The sequence below is a fragment of the Osmia bicornis genome, chromosome 9 (assembly GCF_907164935.1).
Source record: "Osmia bicornis bicornis chromosome 9, iOsmBic2.1, whole genome shotgun sequence".
In the NCBI taxonomy this organism is placed as follows: Eukaryota; Metazoa; Arthropoda; class Insecta; order Hymenoptera; family Megachilidae; genus Osmia; species Osmia bicornis.
The window spans coordinates 7,608,884-7,625,046 of NC_060224.1; the positions used below are offsets into that span (position 1 = coordinate 7,608,884).

General features: G+C 40.2%; 5 protein-coding genes across 8 annotated transcripts; 3 read left to right on the top strand and 2 right to left on the bottom strand.

Moving 5' to 3' along the window:
- The first annotated feature begins 3,214 nt into the window (after nucleotides 1-3,214).
- Nucleotides 3,215-4,297, top strand: LOC114875146. Its single transcript, XM_046287238.1, has 5 exons — nucleotides 3,215-3,374; nucleotides 3,438-3,600; nucleotides 3,695-3,823; nucleotides 3,895-4,091; nucleotides 4,152-4,297. Exons 1-5 carry the CDS (start codon nucleotides 3,251-3,253, stop codon nucleotides 4,295-4,297), a joined length of 759 nt encoding a protein of 252 aa, XP_046143194.1. The 5' UTR covers nucleotides 3,215-3,250.
- Nucleotides 4,298-4,308: 11 nt separating this feature from the next.
- LOC114875138 (RCC1 domain-containing protein 1) lies at nucleotides 4,309-6,394 on the bottom strand. 2 transcript variants are annotated; one of them, XM_029185099.2, is made up of 7 exons: nucleotides 5,935-6,394; nucleotides 5,497-5,739; nucleotides 5,241-5,431; nucleotides 5,040-5,169; nucleotides 4,848-4,974; nucleotides 4,614-4,788; nucleotides 4,309-4,539 (listed from the first exon to the last, which is right to left on the bottom strand). In XM_029185099.2, the coding sequence occupies exons 2-7, from the start codon at nucleotides 5,733-5,735 to the stop codon at nucleotides 4,370-4,372; spliced, it is 1,032 nt and encodes a 343-aa protein (XP_029040932.2). In that variant the 5' UTR covers nucleotides 5,736-5,739; nucleotides 5,935-6,394; the 3' UTR covers nucleotides 4,309-4,369. The 2 variants fall into 2 exon arrangements, with proteins under 2 accessions (XP_029040932.2, XP_029040934.2); XM_029185101.2 differs by having other exon boundaries at nucleotides 4,451-4,558.
- Nucleotides 6,006-7,302, top strand: LOC114875143 (ADP-ribosylation factor-like protein 3). The gene is made up of 5 exons (XM_029185108.2): nucleotides 6,006-6,092; nucleotides 6,521-6,649; nucleotides 6,714-6,845; nucleotides 6,907-7,143; nucleotides 7,211-7,302. The coding sequence occupies exons 1-5, from the start codon at nucleotides 6,090-6,092 to the stop codon at nucleotides 7,250-7,252; spliced, it is 543 nt and encodes a 180-aa protein (XP_029040941.1). The 5' UTR covers nucleotides 6,006-6,089; the 3' UTR covers nucleotides 7,253-7,302.
- On the bottom strand, nucleotides 7,292-12,925 carry LOC114875129. Of its 2 annotated transcripts, none has more exons than XM_029185085.2 (6): nucleotides 12,425-12,925; nucleotides 9,960-10,173; nucleotides 8,712-9,430; nucleotides 8,435-8,636; nucleotides 8,157-8,375; nucleotides 7,292-8,081 (listed from the first exon to the last, which is right to left on the bottom strand). In XM_029185085.2, the coding sequence occupies exons 2-6, from the start codon at nucleotides 10,146-10,148 to the stop codon at nucleotides 8,001-8,003; spliced, it is 1,410 nt and encodes a 469-aa protein (XP_029040918.1). In that variant the 5' UTR covers nucleotides 10,149-10,173; nucleotides 12,425-12,925; the 3' UTR covers nucleotides 7,292-8,000. The 2 variants fall into 2 exon arrangements, with proteins under 2 accessions (XP_029040918.1, XP_029040919.1); XM_029185086.2 differs by lacking the exon at nucleotides 12,425-12,925 and adding an exon at nucleotides 10,287-10,389.
- Nucleotides 10,535-16,140, top strand: LOC114875130 (odorant receptor 10a-like). Of its 2 annotated transcripts, XM_029185087.2 has the most exons (5): nucleotides 10,535-12,232; nucleotides 14,651-14,838; nucleotides 14,913-15,242; nucleotides 15,322-15,718; nucleotides 15,795-16,140. In XM_029185087.2, exons 1-5 carry the CDS (start codon nucleotides 12,172-12,174, stop codon nucleotides 16,133-16,135), a joined length of 1,317 nt encoding a protein of 438 aa, XP_029040920.1. In that variant the 5' UTR covers nucleotides 10,535-12,171; the 3' UTR covers nucleotides 16,136-16,140. The 2 variants fall into 2 exon arrangements, 1 of the variants encoding a protein (XP_029040920.1); XR_003789205.2 differs by lacking the exons at nucleotides 14,651-14,838; nucleotides 14,913-15,242; nucleotides 15,322-15,718; nucleotides 15,795-16,140 and adding an exon at nucleotides 12,364-12,445 and having other exon boundaries at nucleotides 11,957-12,232.
- Nucleotides 16,141-16,163: the final 23 nt, after the last annotated feature.

Genomic DNA, 16,163 nt, shown 5'->3' on the forward strand with positions numbered 1-16,163 from the left:
TAGGGAAAGGAAAGAAAAAAAAAACAAAAACAAAAAACGAAAGAGCAGAAGGCGAATTGAAATGAGCAAACGGAACATACATTGTCATGTGTATACGCGAAATAGAAATTTTTCTTTTTTCTTCGAGAAACGACAGCTTTACCGATAGTTGAACAATAGTTATTTGCAACACGTACATACACACACGATGAACACATATAACACGCGCGAGCATATACATATAAAGCGATCCATGCGACGATAAACAAAAATAAAACAAAAAAAAAAAAGGAACAAAGTTGTACGAATATAACGTTTGCAGTTAGGTGGGACCAAAAACGACTTTATATCTCTATGTGCATATCCAAGCAACGTGTAATTTAATTAATGAATTAATTAATTATCCATTATTAATGAATAGGTAAAGACAAAAATGATCCATTGATAGCGATCGAGGACGATGACGAATCATTAACCAATAAGTAGATTATTGAATTTGTTTATTGATGCATTATTCTACGATATAATATTATTATTAACTTTATTGCCTTTATTATTATTATTTTATTATTATTATTTTATTTACAGTGATTAATGACGATGATAATATTATTATTATTTAAACAACGTTCTAAGACATGATTATCTAGATATCGAGTAGAGCAGTACGTATCTTTAATTATTAATTATTTTTAATTATTATTATTATTATGAGATATTTTGTTGTATTATTTTCAATAAAATCGATTGAAAATATTTAATTTCCTCGGTTTTATTTTTATTTGCGCTTCGTTGAAAGTTCTTGCTTGATCGAAGTGATTTCTTCTTTCTTTCGATTATATCAATCGTTTCCGGTGTTTCGATTCTTTTCATCGAACACGATCACGATCAATCGAATTGATAGAGAAACTTTTTCAAAAGTGGGGTGAAGAAAAATTTTGTTAAGTACGTTAGATGGAAAATTAGAAAAGAGAAAGAAAGACTTGAAATCACGGCTCTCCACCAAATCCCACCTTTTTCTCTTCTTCGATGCTTCGATCTATGTTGATTGTGCTTTGCTTACATTTTCTTTTATGTTTCAGTTTAATTAATTGGCTGCTGCGTCCGCATACGATTTTCTTCCCTGTGATACCACCCCTTCGAGCACCCTTCTCTTGCGCTTCTTTCTCTTCTATCTTTGATACTCGTCTATCCTCTCTATCTCTCTCTCTCTCTCTCTCCTTTTTAATTTCACGGTATCCCCGGATGATTTTCGTGACTCGGAAAGAACTGGGGAAAGACGGGACGAACGATCGAATGAAACAGCATACACGCACGCGTATATAACTCTTTTTTTTTAGATGAAAATGGTAATTAAAAACAAAGCAGAAAGAAAGGAAGAAGATAAAAGGAACAGGAAAGAAACGCTAGAGACGAAGAGGTAGAAAGAGGAAACTATAGCAAACGGTGTATAAATATGATTGCGATCAAAATCGTAAAAAAGATAGTCTGTTTGTTAAGATACGAAGAAGAGCAAGAAGAAAAAGAAGAAGAAGAAGAAGCAGGAAGAACGCGTGGAAGCAAACATACAAACGAACGAACACTAGCAAACGCGAAACAAACATGAAAATAAACGACAGTAACAAAACCAACGTGGAAAAATAAAACGAACAGAAAACAGAGAGAGAAACAAACCGAAAAATGATAAAGAAAAAAAAGAAGGATAATAGTTGTAAAAGCCACACACATACGCGTACACACATACACACACAAATGTACTAAGTAAGTTCATACTGCGTATTGCCTTTCTGACTTCGGTGTGAAAATATATAAATATACAACAAAAAAATGTCAGTCGCGCCGGGACCCGGGGATTTTCGAGCGACTGATATACATATTATAGGTAATTAATGGTGTCTCCGAGGGTTGGAGAGGGTGCACGGTTCGTCGCGTTTCCCGTTTCCCTCACTGCTTCGTCGACAAACACGACCTGAAGGAACGAACGAAGGAAGACTCGCAAAAGAACCCTCTTATTAAATATGAAACAAGCGTTTTTTTTTTTCTTCTTCGTCTGACGCCTCTTCCCTCGTATCGATCCCTTTTTCGCGAACGGTCGTCGATCGAAATGAGTTGTTTAAAGATTATCGAGGGAAACGGAAGTCGCGAGAAAAGAATCCTTTTTTCTTTTCGCGGTTCCACAAGAAGATGTCCCAGGACGCTCAAGTCCTCGCGTCCCCGCCGGCTGTGTCTGTTTCATGTTTTTCAATATTTGTAATTTATCGATGAAATTATAAAAAGTATCGATACATAACAGTCTAAAGTGTGCGCTACTCTACATAATATTATTATATATAAAAATATAAAAGTATACATTATATATTATATATACATATATATTATATATGAGAAGTATAATATATATCTATATATTATACAAAACACATTGGGATTGGTGAGAATATACGGTTTTTTCGCTTTGGAGTGTTATTTTCTGAAAATATTGAACAAAATATGGAAAAAAAATTAAAAAATAAAATCAATGAATACAAAAAAAAAAAAATACGAGGGAACTGTTTTTTTTATTTTCATTGATGCTTCCCGAAGGCGCCTCCTCAGATTCCGTTGCTCCGTTTCGACAAAAGAAACTGTCAATCCTTCAAACGTGTCCTGTGATATCGTCTCGAAGGATTCGTCCGGTAAAAAATACCCAAGAATGTCGAATTTACCGCATGATTCAACGATCACCATCGAGAATAGAAGCTATCGATCGTACGAAACTCGGAACGAGGTTTGAACTTTGTAACTCGGATTGTTTCGTCTGCAACGTTTGCTGTTAGAAATATCGGAACCGGTCGGTCGATCGCGTCCAAGATGATGGAAAATTTGACAGGGAAACTCTCGTCGGGTTTCGCGAAACGTCATTTTAGTCGCGATTGTTTTTGATACGCGTTTCGCCGGTTCGAGGAAACTTTGTTCGTGCAAACGTCGTACGCGAGAGAGGTTTACGAATTCGTGAAATTTCGATTGGTCACGAAATTACAGCCAACCGAACCGGGTCCCGTCGATGGATCCAGCACTTCCGGTGAGTTGGCCAGAAAACTTTTGACAACCCTTCCATGGAAATTCAAGAGTTTACAGAGCGTGCCGATCATCGTCGACAGCGAGAAACCTGCGGATCTCATCGAGTCTGAATTCTTCTCTTCTCACCGATTACTAACATTAATACACATAATATTAATTTTCCTGCAGATTATTGGGAAACATTCTCGAGATCACCGATTATTCGACGAACATGGCATCCTTTTGGTTTCTGAACATGTTAGCCCTTCAGCTCCTCTATCACCACAAGGATCTCGACGAACATCACTTGGGCGTGTTGATCAGCTGGTTAATTGGAGAAATTACCTTGCTTCGAGGTAACGAATTCGTATGTTATTTATAGGCAACAGTTTCTGCTTCAAACTTGCATCGATTGGCAGAGAGGCACCATTCTCGAGAAGAATTTTTTAAAGAAATGAGAGAGATCTTTATGGCGGCAGCTGAGGAAGTATCAAATCAGGACAGACTGTTGTACTGGGACGAAATTATGTATGAAAGTGACGCAGAAGAAGAAACCGAAGAAGAGAAGGAATACACAAAACAGTAGCATTTTTTTTATTTAATACTCAGCCAAATACTTTAATTCAATTCGTGTGAACGATAGTTTGCAGAAAGGACAATTCAACGAACCACGAAGAAATGCGGGTAAGTCGGAACAGACGCTTAAAAGTCAATTTTCATCATTCTTACAAGAAACTCCCAAACATTCGAGTAAGATTGATCCACTCTTCGCGCTGGAGAAAGTAATCGAATCTACATACAACATGTGAGTTAATTACTTCATTACAGTAAACGATATTCAACGAAAAAACTTATTAATTAAATTTTATTGAACAGGTATGCCAACGAGTTACGATACAGCCTTGTGTACGCAGTTTTCGTTGAACCGATAGAGGTGCAGACTTATAATCTACCATTCGTTTTTCGGCCACCTCGTCCGGTGAAGCTTACAGATAAAACGATGTCTTTTAATATGCAACTTCGTGAAAGTGTTAAAAAGATTAAAGCAATCGAAAAAGCTAGGATGACTACAGGTATTGCAAAAATATTTTTCATATTTGAACTATAACTAAAATGATAAAACTTTGTTGCAGGTAAAAGGAAAGGTAAAGCAACTGATAATGTACCTGCAACCCCTCCACCGTCTTTGAGCGACGAGAAAATATTAATAACGAAGCGGTTATTTATTTTACCACTGATAGATGCAAAGGAGGCATTGAAGGTCTTTGAACCACAGTGAAATGACAAACGTTTTGGAAAACATTCTCTTTATTCTCAGCTTGTAACGTTTTACTTGTAAAAAATTATGATCTCATTCTGTTATCAGCACTGTACCCCATTCACGACACTTGAAGTCTGTAATTCTTTCGGAATTCAACGAAACTTTTAGTTTGACGAATTTAGGAGTGTCGGGAAGGGCATCGCGGGGTTGTCCTAATTGTCCGTATTTGTTGCATCCGCTACCCCAAAGTGTGCCATTATCTATCACAGAAATATGTACCTACTCGAAATGTATCTCTTCTCTGAAATGTTAGTGCCTGGTTTTAAACACGTACCCATCATGCAAATAGTGAAGTTATTTCCGCATTCCACTTTCTTAACAAAACCCTCTACGTTTTTATTTTGATGGTCCGTGAAATCTACCAACGTGGGTACAGCTACTACTTTGCTTTCCTGTTTAGGTAATCCCAATTCTCCGTTAGTGTTCCATCCCCAGGTGTAAAGGTCACCCTACAGTTTAAAATACATTACGCGAACGATCTTTATTAGTCCGACTTATTTCATTGTACCTGTTCTGTTACAACGGCACTGTGCGAGCCAGCAGCTGAAATTTGTACTACCCTGATACCAGCTAAAGCTTCAATGAGTTTAGGATTATCGCAGTCTTCTAGATCACCGTGTCCTAGTTGACCGCGTCTGTTTTGTACAAGTCAATATTTTTAGATTTAATTAAGATGTATTCTGATAATTAAGATACATACGTTCCCATTCCCATTGAATAAATATCACCATTTTGGGCACATAGGATGGTGTGATCAAATCCACATGCAACATCTATGAATTGAACCCTCTTTGGCATTTCAACTAGGGTAGGAACATTGAAGGCTCTACCTAAATCATAATTCAAGTGATCATGCTAATCTTTGGTAGTTTTTTAAATTACAAACATGCCTGATATGTACCTAGATTAGTTAAAACCACAGTACATCCCCCTTGCAATATTTTAACAGGATACTCATTTTCTGAGTCACTGCCGGCAGAAATAAAATTGATTACTTTTTTCCAAGAGTTTTCATAGATCTTATATTGCCATATCTTATTGTCGTCTGATAAGATTATTATACTGTCTTTACCAATTGCAGCTTGTTTACAACTATAAAGATAATAGAACCATAAAAGACGATTTCTTTAAATTCATTAAACATCTATAAGTTATACCTATTCACTGCTGTTTCTGGAATTTGTATTAATTGCATATTTGTATCTGTATGATTTTCCTCCGCTTTCCTAACAATATATAATTCTTTTCCTTTCCAAATCAGAAAATAACCCCAAGCTATTTGAAAATCAGTAATCCCAGGAAATGAAATTTTGGTAAATGAATCTACTGCAAAAATTACATTTTCATCCTTACAGAAAAGCATGCTGGTATTGAAACCAGCGTAATAAAGTGACATGTTTCTAAAAATAAAATCAGGTGATTGTATAAAAAAGTATGATAGTTCTTTATTGAATACATCAAATGAGTATAAGACTAATTAGTCTAAACAGTATACAATAAACAGTTTATTTTCTTATTCTAATTTTTCAAGAATAAACCTATTCCTCATTTTTAACATGTAACAAAATATGCACCTGCTGGTTCTATACAAATACCTTGGAAGATTATTGGCCAGAAGGTACAGATAGCATCAGTTTCCTTAGATACGAAAGAAACAACACAACAAATTGGGTGGAGGATAACCAAGCGGTAGACGTGGTTCGAGTCGACTATTATCCTGTTTTGGTTCCCGTTTTACAAATAATAAAATATGGTAACGAATCAAAGACCACTGATTTTAAATGCACTCTATTTCATAATGCACCTTTTTTCGTTCAAAACGTACATTTTGAAACACAATATGCATACGACATAACCTATCAAGCATGGCACCATCAAGTTTCAACATAATTAACCTTCTTGCAACATGTATTATTAATTAAAAATACTCTATTTAATGCGTAATATATTTTTCTAACGCAATTCCCTAAATATATCTATAAATTAATAAAAGAATGAAAAAAAATTTGGCAAGAACCTTTCTTCCAATTCGAACGCAATGGCACTGACGTAAAGTGATTTCGTCTGCTAGAGTAGCACTGGGCGCGAAATTCAAATTCAAACTGTCGCACCCCTGACAGTATGCAGTACTTTCCTAATCCTTTTATTAAATATTAAAGATGCATTTTTATTTTAAAACAGGGTCTCTTATCAATTTTGAGGAAATTACGCTCAAATCCAGACAAAGAATTGCGTCTGTTACTATTGGGCTTAGACAATGCAGGAAAAACGACAATATTAAGATCTTTAGCGAGCGAAGATATTACACAGGTATGAAATACATTCCTTTTTATTATCGCGGATTCGAACTAATGAAATATTTTGTTTATTCAAGGTAACGCCTACGCAAGGCTTCAACATAAAAAGCGTGCAGAGCGAAGGCTTCAAATTGAACGTGTGGGACATAGGCGGTGCTCGAAAAATTCGTCCCTACTGGCGAAACTATTTTGAAAATACAGATGTTCTGGTAATTCTTTTGTAGCATCATATCAGATACATTTAACACCTTTTTGACCATTATTGCACAGATATACGTTGTGGACAGCGCGGACGTAAAGAGACTAGAGGAAACGGGTCAAGAGTTATCGGAACTTTTGTTGGAGGAGAAGCTGCGAGGTGTTCCGTTGTTGGTATATGCGAACAAACAAGATCTTGGCCAGGCTGTAACTGCGGCTGAAATCGCAGAAGGACTCGGGTTGCATAATATCAAGGATCGCGATTGGCAAATACAATCTTGTATCGCGACTGAAGGAAAAGGCGTCAAGGTACGTCTATCGCTTGGTTGAAATACATAGAGTGGTAATTAAGGAAATTAAAATGTTTCATTATCAGGAGGGCCTCGAATGGGCATGCAAAAACATTAAGAGGAAATAATGGTGAAGCAAGAAAGAGGAGAATGATCAGCCTATGATGTGTCTTGTACATTCAACGTACACTTTATTATTTGGCTTTTATCTAATATTTACAGGAGTTGTTACACAGACATTGCTGTTAATAAATCCGGTGCAAAACGCACGAGCGATCTCCTAGTCGTTGAACCTTCGTCCCTCCTGGAACGAGCTTTCCTTAAGCTCGAATTTACGATGTCCCTAGGAACGTCGTAACGAAACGTGCCTTTTTCGCACGCTTTTTGTATAAAGTAGAATTTTTATAGATCCCTTTAGAAGTAACAAATATATAAAAATGAAATGAAATGAGATACCAATAATCGTAGCTGCCTCTTTTTCTATCAAATTGTTAGATCACACTTTCGATAGGCTTAAAACTAAAGTAATAGCGTCGCGTTAACAGAAGAAGGAAAGAGAATGATATTTCAGAGTTTTCCAGATAAACGAAAGATTCTGTGAAATTTAAAGCCTAGTTGTTCTACGTTCATTTTCACGGTTCTGTTTTATGTACACGCGATAAAAGCGAAGTGTTTCCAACGCGACACACTTTTACTCGGTCGATCTTTCAAATAATCCCACTAAAAAATGAATTCTATCTCATCACCATACATTCTCACGACAGGTAGCAAGTATCATATAAAAACGATAGTCGCCGTTTGCGACTTTGTGCTTGTAAAATAAACTTTGTATATCGTAAATGTCTCTCACTGTTCACACTCATTGTTAGCCACGAATCAAAGTTCACTGTGAACGCTTTCCGTGGTAATTCGGATCTCTTCTTCGTGGAAATCTGTACATTCGGCTGGATACTTTTTCTGGAAAGTAAAATGTCAACGTTAGATTTTCGGTTCTATCACGTATCAAAGTGGTCTTCGAATTATTCTACTCACGACGCATCTCTCGTGGTCCATAATGGCCCCGTAGAGGGTCCAGAAATTGGTGCCTAGCTTGCTGCTCACAGCCCAAGCGGCTGGAAAGCTGGTTACTTTCAACAAACCGCTTCGTAGACGCGTTTGTGATTTATCCTGATCGTTCTGTTCGTTGATTGTACACAGGATCTGACTAGCGCATTGTGGCCTCTTGATCGCCCATTTGTACGCACGGTAAGACTGTAAATCGTATCACGAATTAACAAAAATATTTTGGGTTTCTGGTAGATATTTGTTACCTTCAATATGGGATCAATGATGTCGTGATTGATCGTTTCACTGAGTCTGTTGCTGATTTCCCTGGCGTTCACTCGAGACATTATGAATCCTTTCTCCGAAGCGAGGGTGATTAGTTCTTTGATGTATGCTTCCGCTGGTTTAATGTACTGCGAACTGTCGATCTTCATCCCTATGTATCGTTTCGCTATTGCGTTCACTAACCTATGGAAAAATGATTTAATTTCGTAAAGTTGTTCGCAATCGGTCCAGCTACCCTTCGTACTATTTGCCAATTACCTGGAAAGACTTTCTACCGGCCTCATCGAGTCGAACATGGCCGATTTCGGAAAGCCCTGTGATTTCAAGAAACTGTTCCCAACAAACTGAACCGTATTCAGGTAACGCTGTTGGATTTGCGGATCGGAGATATGGGAGATCCACTCCCCGATATAATTCGTCAGCGACCTGATCCATCTGCGACGAACAGAAGGGTTCTCGACGTTGTCCAGAAGTTTCTCGTACTGGATACGTCCCTCGGAATTGGAAATTTGGCCTACAAAGCGAGCGAGACCGCTCTTCTTCCACAACGTCTGGCCTAGTTCCGAATTACTGAAGTGATCCCACATCACGTGCAAATTCTCCAGGATCGGTGGCATGTACCAGGAGTGTCCCGAGTGATCGTGCATTTTGCCAGGTTCATTGTGTACGTCATTATTTCCGAGACCTTGTAACAACATCGGCAGCAAGCCCATCAACAGGTCAGAATTACCATTCTGACCCATGAACGTGCCCAGAATACCGTCCAGATCTATTCCGGGTGGTTTGGGCTTCGGTTCGGCATCTCTGGAGACTCTCTTCGTATTTTTGTTCGAATTCATCATCCCGTCGAGAACCGATCCGATCAGAGAGAGATCGATACCCTGATGATTTTCGTTGCCGGCAAACAAACTGCCGATGCTCGACACGATCTGTCCTATACCGTCTAGATTGGACTTTCCATCGAACATTTCGTTGGACTGTTCAAAGAAAAAATGCATAATCAATACAATAGATCTTGTTAAAGGGTATAGATGGTCAAAAGTGCCCTTGAGCCGATTTTATAGATTATAATAAAAAACCACTGTACACCAAGTTTCAACCCTGTATCTCGACCGGGAGGGTAGTTACAGGGTGAGAAAGAAAAGTGGTTTTTGCCATATTTTCCCTATTTAATGACATTCAAAAAATCTGAAAAAATTCACAATCATAAAGAAACATGGCTAGAATATTCTAGAATTTTTTCAGATTTTTTGAATGTCATTAAATAGGGAAAATATGGCAAAACCCACTTTTTCTTTCTCACCCTGTAACTACCCTCCCGGTCGAGATACAGGGTTGAAACTTGATGTACAGTGATTTTTTATTACAAGCTATAAAATGGTGCATTGCTGAATAAAATCAGCTCAAGGGCACTTTTGACCATCTTATCCTGCTATACCCTTTGCAGACAATTTTCTATTTTGTTATCTTTGCCCCTTGAGAGCTTGAAAAACCGAAGTTTCTCACCTGTTTCCCCACATCCGACTGTATAAATGTCCTGGCCAAACCTTGAAGTCCATTTAAATTGTCCTTGTTCGATAAAAAGGATTTGGCTGCTTCGAGGAACACCGTCGAAGCATCCTCCTCCTCTTCGGCTTTTTCGCATCTTGCCAAAGCCAATACGATCAGCAGAGCGCACGTCCTCGGCAACCACATGTTTCCTTGGTTCGTTTAATTATTTCTGAAAAAGATACCGTACCGATTAACAGGGAAACACCTTATGATATCCATGTAGAGTTCGTGGAATCTCGTTCTTGATCCCAAGGTGGCAGGGAGTTAAAGAGAGTCGTTCACCTTCAACCGGATCTTGATCGTGGTCGAGTTATTTTAGGAAGGCACACCTCGCAAGAGGTCGTCGGCAGGATTTTAAGCGTGAGTGATACACCGGAAACGTTTCGGCTCGTGGTCACTTGAATACCGTTGGACGCAAGCGTTATCTCGCTAACAATCGAGCTGTTGGGATCGTTCTTCAATTGTCCACCATTTTTACCTCGTACACTTTTATAAGACCACTTGCTCTACTACTTTCTTGTAAGTTCTGTACCTAAGTTAGCTGTCGAGGCGTAATGTATGACATCGGAAATGTAACCAGCCTAACACGTGTCATTATAAACATTATCGCTGAAAAGTCTTAGAACATTTGTCCAAAGTGTTAAGACCGTGGAACCTTGAGGTTATTTGTTCATTAGTGGCCATTACCTTTATCTTCAAATACGATAACGACTCTTGTACGCTTACCGAAAACGTGTAACCCTTAATTAGAAATCGATACAAGAACGGCGAACGTTAAAATTCAGAACATTGCACGAAAGTGCCGTTCGTTTCTGCACCTCCCTGTGCACCATTGATACCTGGAATTCTCGAAACGGCTGTGCATCGCAACCAGCCGAAGGACTGATCCCCGAGAGGCGTCCCGAATGAAAAGAAGGAACGAACAATCGGAGCGGTGTATTCTAACGCGCAATTTCAGTACCGTAAACCGCATGAAATTGACATTCTTCGGCTGAAGGAACGATTCTGGTTAACGGTACAGACCGAGTTAGTCATCGTTCCTCCGACGCGCGAAACTCGCGTCAATTGACAAGTCAGCCAACGTCCGGCGACCGGACTTCATCCAGAAGAACACCCTCCCGCTGACCGATCGAACACCTATTGTTTCAGGCAATTAACCAGATACTTTTCGTACGTTTGTTTATCGATTGCACGTGGAAAGTGCAAGAGATGCAGCTTGTTCTCGCACGAATGAGAGGGAAAGCAAGCAGTACTCGAGGAACGTTGTCGATTTCCAAGGTCAGCCGGATATTGACACGATTTCCTCCATCTTCTCCTTTGTTCTTTCTCTCTCTCTTTATGCCGTTCCGCGGGATAATTGAACGATGTAACGGTAAAATTCGTGTTATTAATAATGGTTTCGCTCGACAACGCGTACCGTTCTCGAACAGCTGACGTATCGCTACCAAGAAAACAGAGAAACGATAGAACGTTCTTATTAGACTATAGAGATTCATGGATCCCTGGCAGCCGTTCTGATGAGTGATTAAAAAGAAGCTTGTTAGACACGGTCAGAATACTTTTATACATTGACTGGAACGTAACTTGCTTATCCCGTATAATACATTGGACGGTCAGTTGCTTCTTCTTATTCTTCTATCTTTCGAACCTGTGCGTATAGTTAAAAACTCCAAGACTTACACGTGGAGTGAATATTCTTTTTGCGATTGGAACACGTATTTGTGCCTTAACTAGTTCGCGTCATCGTTGCACATAACTTAAACTGGTGAAGATAACACTCGTTTCTTTTTGATAATAATTGCAACACAGCTGGTGCATTGTCTATTCAAAGTCAAATTAGATCCGAACGATTGTTTTTTCTTGCCGTTGAACGATATTCAATTTTATTCGATGTTTCTAAATTTGTTTTTCTAGCATAAATTAACTGATAATGTTTTAAAATTTATCGGTATACAGATAAGGAAAAACCTTGGCGATAAATGAAAGAAGATAACTATAAAAGACAATTTGAAATATAGAAACATTTTCAGACTAGATCTCGTTCGCAGTGAAGTTGATTGAAAATTCGCGGAGCTCTAACAACGGTAGTCATCTGGATCAACTGGAGCGTGTTCGATTGCGTTTTCAACGTGGACACGATCAGTGAAGCTTGGAACACCGGTATTCGATGCGTATCGGAAAGCTACGGTGCATCAAAGCGCGATCAGACTCCTTCTACTTGGCCAACGGTAAAACGCAACGAGCCATTGATTTTCTATTTACCACAAAATTCAGATCTCGATTTCTCGCCAACGATCGTGTCCCGAACGAAGGGAAAAATGAGGATAAAAGTTAGCCGTTCGATTTTTCTAATTGAAAGGAAAAGAGGAGCGTGCGTGGTACGCGAGGATCACTTCGGGATATGCTTGAATTCGGCTTACCTCTGGCTATCGGGAAGAAAGATTATAAAGGCGATGTCAGTGCCGGCGATCAGGGAATTGGCGAACAGAGAGTCCCGTTGGTCGCGGAGATCCGTGCGCACCTGACGCGACGAAGGTTGTGGCGTGACTGCCGACGAAGGTAGCTCGACGAACGGTACTTACCTACCTGAGCAGGTAGGCACAACACCCGGCCATCAGCGTGAAAGCCGATAACGCCGTGCATCGGTTGCAGTACTTCGATGCCCACCGAATACCCGCTGCATCCTTCGATCTTTTCCTCGTCCGGACGATACTTCTTGCTGAATGGAACTGCGGATTTGCATGAATCTTTGCCGTGTATTTGTACTGTACGTTCCAGTACCGTAATCCTATGTACACACCGACAGATGTGTGAGAAGTTGTAAGATCGAGAGGGGAAGGAATCTTCTCGACGATCGAAATGAACTCTGAATTAAAGATATTTTGATTAATTAGTATCAAATATTTACCTGAGAAATTCTAATTTCACTTGGTACAGGTAGAGGTGTACGAGTACTCGTAATTTACAAGCCGAGCTGAACTCGCTTCGATTGTTCGAGCCGAGTCGATCGTTTGAATTTGCCGAATTACTCGAAATCGACGAACTGTTTGAAACAAAAGCGAACGATTCGAGCCCTTGTGAAACTTCGATTTACGAGGGCTCGAATATTCAAGTAGTACCATTTTTTCGAGTAGTTCGTCGATTTCGAGTAGCTCGGCAAATTCAAGCGATCGACTCGGCTCGACCGACCGATCATTGTTCGACTCGAATTTCGAGTCAAACAGAGATCGAGCCGAGTCGAGCGCTTGAATTTGCCGAGCTACTCGAATATTCGAGCTGAAAATTCATCCTCAAGTAAATCGAAGTTTTACGACGTCTCGAATATTCGAGTAGTTCGATTTCTTTTCTTTCATAATTCGGCAAATTCAAGCGCTCGGCTCGAACAATCGAAGCGAGTTCAGCTCGGCTTGTAAATTACGAGTACTCGCACACCTCTAGTACAGGATCGAGAGATGAACCGTAGAAAGCGTAGACCCTGCTCGATCTCCGAAAGTATCTCCTTTCACCCGAGCTAGGGACACGGATAATCCAGGACGATTCTCGAAAAGGGTCGCTGGTTATTGAGAACCGCGAAAGTTTGGGCGCTCGATTGAATGGTCGCTGGTCGGTGGAACCGGCTACGAACATGTCCACTTTCGGTGGCTCTGTCCAACGGGCGATCGTTGACCCCGAGAAGAATTGGGGAACGCGCGTCAACGCGGTGCCACGACATCCCGTTTCATTCGAAATGCCAAGGTCGTGGATGTACTGTGTACAACCGAACCAGGATCGTTCAACCGGTTCCCAACTATGTGGCTGACTGCCAGGATTTCGGTACCACCATGATCAACGTTTCTACGTATTCTTGGTATTCGACCGAGTTTTGGTAATCCCTGGTACGAGAAGCCTCTCACAGGAAAACTGATGACGTCTATCTTCGCAGATAAAATTTTCGAGTCCACGGATCAAGGTGAACAGTCATCGAACTGTTCAGAGTGTAGTCATTATTATAATTAGGATGTGTACTATGTTTCTGATCTGCGCGTGAATAAATTCCACAATATTATCGCGTTTAGTTACACGACGCGTTCCTGCTCGTTGAGAAAACACCGTTACGAGATCGGACTTGTTATTTTCATTCGCGTTTTACTCGATGAACCTAAAACGCGCGATGCGGAACGCTGGAAATTCGCCGCGACGAAAGGTGAAATGCTCCTCTCCCTCGCGATATCTGGCCCTGTGTTTCGCTACTTTTTCCTTAATAATTGATAACGTACGTACAGTCGGTCCTCGATGGAACGCGTTAAAAATTGATACAACTACCGTGGCGTTTCGCAGGGTGGTATGTTTATACCAAAGCGAAGAAGAAAAAGTATAAAATCAGCTGAAATATTATGCGTTTAAACAAAATTACAAGCGTCCTGTAACGATAAATAGAAACCAACCCGCTAGACCTGCAATCACCGCCACCGTTTATTCTTTTGATGGCGTTTTGTCTCGCGACAACTTTGTGTTCTCATCCTAACGGAAGTGCAGGTTTGTCGCAACCCTCGAAAGTATCGCGCACGTTCGCCTGAATAAAAGATCAAAAGGAACAGAGTGTAAGCGAGCGTAAACGTCACGCAACTTCTTGCAAGCGGCTCGCGGTAAATCGTATTTTGAAACAGGACACGGACCGAGTGACAGTTCTTCTCGAAGCGCAGCTTTGAAAATGAAGATGGAAAAGGAGCGATACGAGAAGTTCGAAAGTGGTTTCATACCGCAAGAGAAAATATTGAACATACTCGGAATTTGGCCGTCGAACGTCAACGGCTTGGCACCCTTCGCTCGATTTCTCTTTGCCATGGTTATAAATGTAAGTTTCACCTTCTATCACGGTAATCTGGAAGTATCGACAAGATCTTCCCACGGAATACTTTCCGTAATTAGATCAGTTATATCTACAGTCTATCCGTGGAGTTCTATCGGCAATGTGTCAGCGTTGATGAAGCGATGGACGCTGTCATCTTGAGCATCGTCTGCGTCACCACCGCGCTGAAATTATTAATTAACCGAATGAACTGGAGACATATGCGCATCCTTGTTAATTCGGTGATGGAAGACTGGTCTACCGTCAAAGATCCTCGTCACCAACGAGTAATGACAGAGTATTTCCAGACAGGAAGAACCGCTTTCTTGGCGTTACTCTACATGTGCTATGCGTCTGCACCTTCGATCATCATTAAAACCAATTCGTTCGACGAGATCCTAAAACAACAGGTCTTTGAATATTTCTATTAATTATTTGTTAATTAGTTTTCAGTCAGTATAAGGTAAGAATATTTCATACGTACTTCAGATAATGAAATACTTGGCGGGTTCAACGGATAGCTCGAACGGTACTTGGACGTTGAACCATATGACAGTAACCACCTGCGTTTACGGGGTTATGCCTTTCTACTTAAAAATTGGAGTTTTAATGCTTCAAGTGATGCAGCTAACCATTATGACCATCTCCCAGATTGGCAATGACGGATGGTTCTTCAGTTTGACGATGCACCTTTCCGGTCAGTTCGAAGTTCTACAGATGAACCTCGAAGAAATGAAGTTCGAGGAGTTCGACTCGCATAAAAAGCTCGGTCTTTTAGTGGCACGACATTGTCGTCTCGTCATGCTTGCGAAATACCTCAAACAGAGCTTCAGCGTAATCATCCTGTTGCAGTTGTTTACTAGTACGTTAATAATGTGCATAGAAGGTAATTATTAATTTACTACGGTTTTTCTACGCTCTAATTATATCAATCACACCCCATCCATCGTCTTCGAAACTAGGTTTCGTGTTTCTGGTTTGTCTGGGAACGGGAGACACTCTCGGTACATTTAAAAGCGTAATGTTGATATTCACGATGATTATACAACTGTACCTTTACGCCTACGCCGGCGACATTTTGGAGTCTCGAGCAGAAGGTATCGCAAATGCTGCATATAAATCGTCCTGGTATCTTCTACGAGGTAACGCAGCGAGGGACCTGACGTTGATGATCCATCGTGGACACTTATCGTGCCACGTGACTGCTGGAAAATTTGTTCCGATGAACGGGTTCACTTTCAAAGAGGCATTGAAGGCTTCTGCTTCTTATTTGTCGGTCTTGAGAGTAATGATGAAGACGTAATCACATGTTTTATACGTAAGCTGTTTAT

Bases quoted from the DNA above. Each gene is read 5' to 3' on its own strand.
- LOC114875146 (XM_046287238.1), top strand. From the start codon at position 3,251: ATGGCATCCTTTTGGTTTCTGAACATGTTAGCCCTTCAGCTCCTCTAT. The intron at 3,824-3,894 runs GTGAGTTAATTA...TTTATTGAACAG, and splicing joins ATCGAATCTACATACAACAT to GTATGCCAACGAGTTACGAT. The intron at 4,092-4,151 runs GTATTGCAAAAA...ACTTTGTTGCAG, and splicing joins AAAAGCTAGGATGACTACAG to GTAAAAGGAAAGGTAAAGCA.
- LOC114875130 (XM_029185087.2), top strand. From the start codon at position 12,172: ATGCGTATCGGAAAGCTACGGTGCATCAAAGCGCGATCAGACTCCTTC. The intron at 14,839-14,912 runs GTAAGTTTCACC...TTCCGTAATTAG, and splicing joins TCTTTGCCATGGTTATAAAT to ATCAGTTATATCTACAGTCT. The intron at 15,719-15,794 runs GTAATTATTAAT...CTTCGAAACTAG, and splicing joins GTTAATAATGTGCATAGAAG to GTTTCGTGTTTCTGGTTTGT.
- LOC114875143 (XM_029185108.2), top strand. The intron at 6,650-6,713 runs GTATGAAATACA...TGTTTATTCAAG, and splicing joins CGAGCGAAGATATTACACAG to GTAACGCCTACGCAAGGCTT. The intron at 6,846-6,906 runs GTAATTCTTTTG...ATTATTGCACAG, and splicing joins TTGAAAATACAGATGTTCTG to ATATACGTTGTGGACAGCGC.
- LOC114875129 (XM_029185085.2), bottom strand. From the start codon at position 10,148: ATGTGGTTGCCGAGGACGTGCGCTCTGCTGATCGTATTGGCTTTGGCA. The intron at 9,431-9,959 runs GTGAGAAACTTC...TTCTTTGAACAG, and splicing joins AGTCGGATGTGGGGAAACAG to TCCAACGAAATGTTCGATGG. The intron at 8,376-8,434 runs GTAACAAATATC...TACGATTTACAG, and splicing joins TCATTGATCCCATATTGAAG to TCTTACCGTGCGTACAAATG.
- LOC114875138 (XM_029185099.2), bottom strand. From the start codon at position 5,735: ATGTCACTTTATTACGCTGGTTTCAATACCAGCATGCTTTTCTGTAAG. The intron at 4,975-5,039 runs GTATGTATCTTA...TGTACAAAACAG, and splicing joins TATTCAATGGGAATGGGAAC to ACGCGGTCAACTAGGACACG. The intron at 4,540-4,613 runs GTACGTGTTTAA...TTTCTGTGATAG, and splicing joins CTTCACTATTTGCATGATGG to ATAATGGCACACTTTGGGGT.